At 38.1% G+C, this 4,719-nt stretch overlaps 1 protein-coding gene across 1 annotated transcript; it reads left to right on the forward strand.

The window, feature by feature from the left end:
• The first annotated feature begins 1,143 nt into the window (after window positions 1-1,143).
• On the forward strand, window positions 1,144-4,020 carry LOC137810976 (expansin-A6). The gene is made up of 3 exons (XM_068612501.2): window positions 1,144-2,294; window positions 2,399-2,717; window positions 3,406-4,020. Exons 1-3 carry the CDS (start codon window positions 2,036-2,038, stop codon window positions 3,713-3,715), a joined length of 888 nt encoding a protein of 295 aa, XP_068468602.2. The 5' UTR covers window positions 1,144-2,035; the 3' UTR covers window positions 3,716-4,020.
• The last annotated feature ends 699 nt before the right edge of the window (window positions 4,021-4,719 follow it).

Below are 4,719 nucleotides of genomic sequence, written 5' to 3' on the forward strand. Positions count from 1 at the left end.
TTTCTCCCCACAAGGGCTCATTACTCAACCATACTAATCATTTATTAACGCTAATGACGTCATTAAAAAAAGGACTTATATTTTAAGCTCATTGCTAGGTTTCATTCTAGTGTCTTATTTTAGTATGGAACAACACTCTATATAGACACATGTACACTCTCTTATACGTATGTATGTCAAACACCTTTAGCTACCATGCATATATAATCTAATTAACTTATTTCGGTAGAAAATGTATTACAAAGCGGAGATAACAGCTCGCATCGAGACTGACAGCTCGTGCGTTGGATAACATATTTGATGAAAAAAAAAACGCACGCGGAAACAACACACATAATCATAAATCAACTGCAGAAAATAAACAACACATAATTTAACGTGATTCGGTCGACAACTACAACCTACATCCACACGGGCAACTATTAGGTTTTTATTCTGTCCTGTTGCACACCAATTACAAGTACAATGATATCTTTTAATAGAAATAATAAAGAGACACAATGATTAAGCTCACCCACTAAAACATGTTGTCTACTTAGCCCAACCCAATTGGTCTTGGCTTCATACCCAATAATATTATGGGTGATCCGATAACGGTCCAATAACGGATGGTCTGATAAGTTCAACAAACACTTGTTAGGATAAGTTCAGAATGACTCTGATATAATATTACAAAGCGGACTCTAAGCCTAATTCAACCCTATAAAACCGATTTTATGAGGTGAGGTTTGCACCCACTTATATACAATGAAATATTCTCGTCTATAGTCCTAATCGATGTGAGATCTCCAATAAAATAAACTATTCTTAATTATTCTATGAGTGGTAAAACTTACAAAATAACTCCAAAGTAAGTGAATAAATAAATAATAAAATAAATCTAGTTTATGAGAGAATTAAGATATTTTAACTCATGTTTATATAAAGATTAAATGGGGTATAGACCATGTTCTTCTTTTTTTAGTGTTCTATTATTAAAATTACTTGATAGCTGAGCTCAGTTATAAATAAGGTAAATAGTTACTCTTAAATTATAAAGTGAACTCTCATAATCGTAATGATAAATTATATTTTAGGTACTGAAAAAGTACATGAAGCATATTAGTTAACCTAAGGATGGTGTGTTCATGATATGGATGCTTCACTGTTTGCGTTGTTGGGGATGCGATTTTTCGTGGACTCCATGAGCATGACCATGACAAAGTGGAGCTTTTTCGGTTTATTTAACTTGAGGCTTACTTCGAATTTACTCGTTTGGCCCAGAATCCAAAATTCCCTCTTTTCCATGTGAGCTGTTTGGTACATTTTGACAAAAAATGAGAAGGTTCGCACAAGTCCTGGAGTGATGAATCATAACCCCGCAAAGAAGACAACCGAAGCTGGTCATAGATCTTCATTCATCTTTTCATGTTTGGAGCATCCGATGCAGCTAATTCGCTTTTCCCATTTCCAACTTCTTTCGCCAAAAGTTAAATGCCATCGTTTTATCCATTTACTCATTCATCTCTCGTACATGCAGCACTGTACCAAGAGAAAACAGTAGTGTTTTTTTTATTAAGGAGGTTGAGTGTCGGTAAAAAAAAACTAGAGAAGGAAAATTAAAATGCAGAAGGTTGATGGCATTGGTAACAGTGGTAGTGGTTTTGGTGGGTGTGGCTCGAGAGAGGAAAGAAAAAGGGTTATAGAATGTGAGGCACTAAGATACAGTTAAAGTGAATTGGGAGCGGTATCTAAGGAGCGATGATTACGGAACTAGAGATGAAAGAAAGGACCCGCCCCATGGATTCTCAATCCCAACTTCTGTCGTTTTCCTCCACCGTTACTCACTCTTTCACCTTTTAACCTTCTCAGTTTTAATCTGCTCTACAAAATTTTCATATCTCTACGTAGTTCTGGACCCCACACGTAATTCAATTTGTCTGAATACAATTGGAAGGTGGTGTATACGCGTTGAAGTAAAAGTTACAATTAATTTAATAATGATAGAAAAAGTTAACAAAATTCCAAAAACTGCCCCTGCACTGCAACATGTTCCATGTCACTACCCAGTGCCGCTCTGCTCCTTAAGTACTCCTCCTCTCTCCCGGACCAATCGCCTCTCATAACTATTTTCAACTTACAGAGTGGAAAAAAAAGAAGAAAAATGGCAGTGCCAAACATTTTTCTCTGCATTGCCTTCGTTATCTCCTTAACATGGATGGTTGAAGCACGAATTCCAGGGATTTACTCTGGCGGTGCATGGGAAAGTGCTCACGCTACCTTCTACGGAGGATCCGATGCTTCCGGCACCATGGGTTAGTAACTAACTCGACACAAACCTAGTACTTTGAAAATGTAACAACATAGCTTAATGTTCCTAACCAACAGCATTTTCTTTTCCACGTTGTACTTTGTTTAGGGGGAGCGTGTGGGTATGGGAACCTCTACAGCCAAGGCTACGGTGTGAACACGGCGGCATTGAGCACAGCGCTTTTCAACAATGGCCTTAGCTGCGGCGCGTGCTTTGAGATCAAGTGCGCAAACGACAGACAGTGGTGTCACTCCGGAAGCCCTTCCATCTTCATCACCGCAACAAACTTTTGCCCTCCCAACTACGCTCTTCCAAACGACAATGGCGGCTGGTGCAACCCTCCTCGTCCTCACTTCGACCTCGCCATGCCCATGTTCCTTAAAATTGCCGAATACCGCGCCGGAATTGTCCCTGTTGCCTTTCGCCGGTTCGTCACCTACCCTTCACTTTTCCTTTTCATATATCCATCCTTAAAGTAAAAAGATTATATTTTTAGCTTTGTTTCTTTTGTTTTTTATAATTTTTTCTCATTTGTGATTTATGGGTTTTTGTTTTTGTTTCCCTTTGGGGGTTTAAAGTACGGTTATTGACTTATTGTTTAAGCAGCAGTCACAAAAACTGGTAATGAGTCTCTAGAATGGTCACGGTGAAAGGAAAAGAAAGTAAGGTAGCTGTTAACTTCCCTAGGTAGTTACTGGTTAGTCCATTTCCCAAATGGTTCATAACTGAAGTCAATGATGTGAGCGTGATTTGTTTGTGACATTGTGCTTTTCACAGTTTTCGGCATGGCCTGTGTCTGATTCAGTAGAGAAGAGGTGGGGTAGGTTCTTCGTTGGTCTTTCTGCCTCTAATTTTGGGATTTCTGTCACTCAACCACTTAACCATTTTAGTCTGTTCCTTAATTTCATTGCTGTTTTTTCTATTTATTGTTACTTTCAAGTCACTTTCGGTGCTGTTACTGCGAGGCGTAAGAAAAAAAGTAGCACCTTAATTATGTGGATCCCTATTTGATTATATCTACTTAACCTTGCTTTATAAAGTATTATACTGAAGTAGAAATTTTATTAAGAGTGTTAGTTAGATAATAATGAGTGGATTGGTTGGTATTTACGCAGGGTGCCATGCAGAAAGCACGGAGGGATAAGGTTCACCGTCAACGGATTCCGTTACTTCAACCTGGTGCTCGTTAGCAACGTGGCGGGTGCGGGGGATATCGTGCGCATCTACGTGAAGGGGTCTCGAACCGGGTGGATGCCAATGAGCCGAAACTGGGGTCAGAACTGGCAGTCAAACGCGGTTTTGGTGGGTCAGGCGCTGTCGTTTCGCGTGACGAGCAGCGACAGCCGCACCTCCACCTCGTGGAACATCGCTCCACCGCATTGGCAGTTCGGTCAAACTTTCACCGGCAAAAATTTCCGAGTCTGAAACCCTAGAATCAACATCAATGACATAATTAAATATATATTTTTTATCATAATCTTTTTAACTGGATTGATGGTGACAACGTTGGTGAGTGAAATAGTGAGTGACAAGTTTTTAATTGTGGGTAGATGTTTGTTTTTAGTTCGTATTGGGGTGCGTGATGTTGTGTCTTGAATTTGTATGGTAGACCAAATGGTGTAACATGAGAGAGAGTGTAGGGAATATTGCTGAAGTGGCTTTAATCAAAATGGTAGCCCGCAGCTAATTTGTTATATATTCTTATTTCAATCTAATTTTTTTTCTGTCAATTTCTCTCCATCATTATCTTCCGGAATTCATTTGAAAAGGAAAATATTAAGAAGTGGACTAGACTTAGCCTAACTAAATCTCATAAAATTGGTTTAATGAGGGAAGGTTTACATTTATTTATATAAAATCAGTTTAATGAGGTGAAGTTTACACTTATTTATATACACAAAAAAAACTTTAATCTTTAATCGATGTGAATATTCACAGTAAAAAAAATACTTTAACTAAGAAGTTGTTGGAAAATAATAAATGAAAGGTTTGAATTAGTTAAATTGAAGGGGTGAGTGGAGGAAATTGTTGAGGTATGGGTGACATTGTGGATATGAATTTGAATTAAAGAAGGCATGTGCTCCACTCCTCTGCCCATATGGAATGATGATACCAAGTGTTTGTTAACTTTTTAAAGTAGAGTATTTCCATAAACCATTTGAGTTTTTTCATAGTTAGTTGAATTTGAGTAGTTTGAATAAGAATGAAGTTAATTTGATGGAAGGAGTGGAGTGAGTGGGTGAGATGATAGGTAGGAGAAGCACATGGGTGGGGTTGATTCTTAAATGCCATCCAACACCCTACTTCGCCTTTCCAACAACTTTCATACCTATTTACTTACTCTCTAATGCTCACTGGATTCAGAGATGAAAAAGTAGAAAGTGAAACAAAATTCATTTTAAATAAAATATAATTACTTATTTTGTATA

Source organism: Phaseolus vulgaris, chromosome 11 (genome assembly GCF_051622355.1).
Source record: "Phaseolus vulgaris cultivar YP4 chromosome 11, ASM5162235v1, whole genome shotgun sequence".
Classification (NCBI taxonomy): Eukaryota; Viridiplantae; Streptophyta; class Magnoliopsida; order Fabales; family Fabaceae; genus Phaseolus; species Phaseolus vulgaris.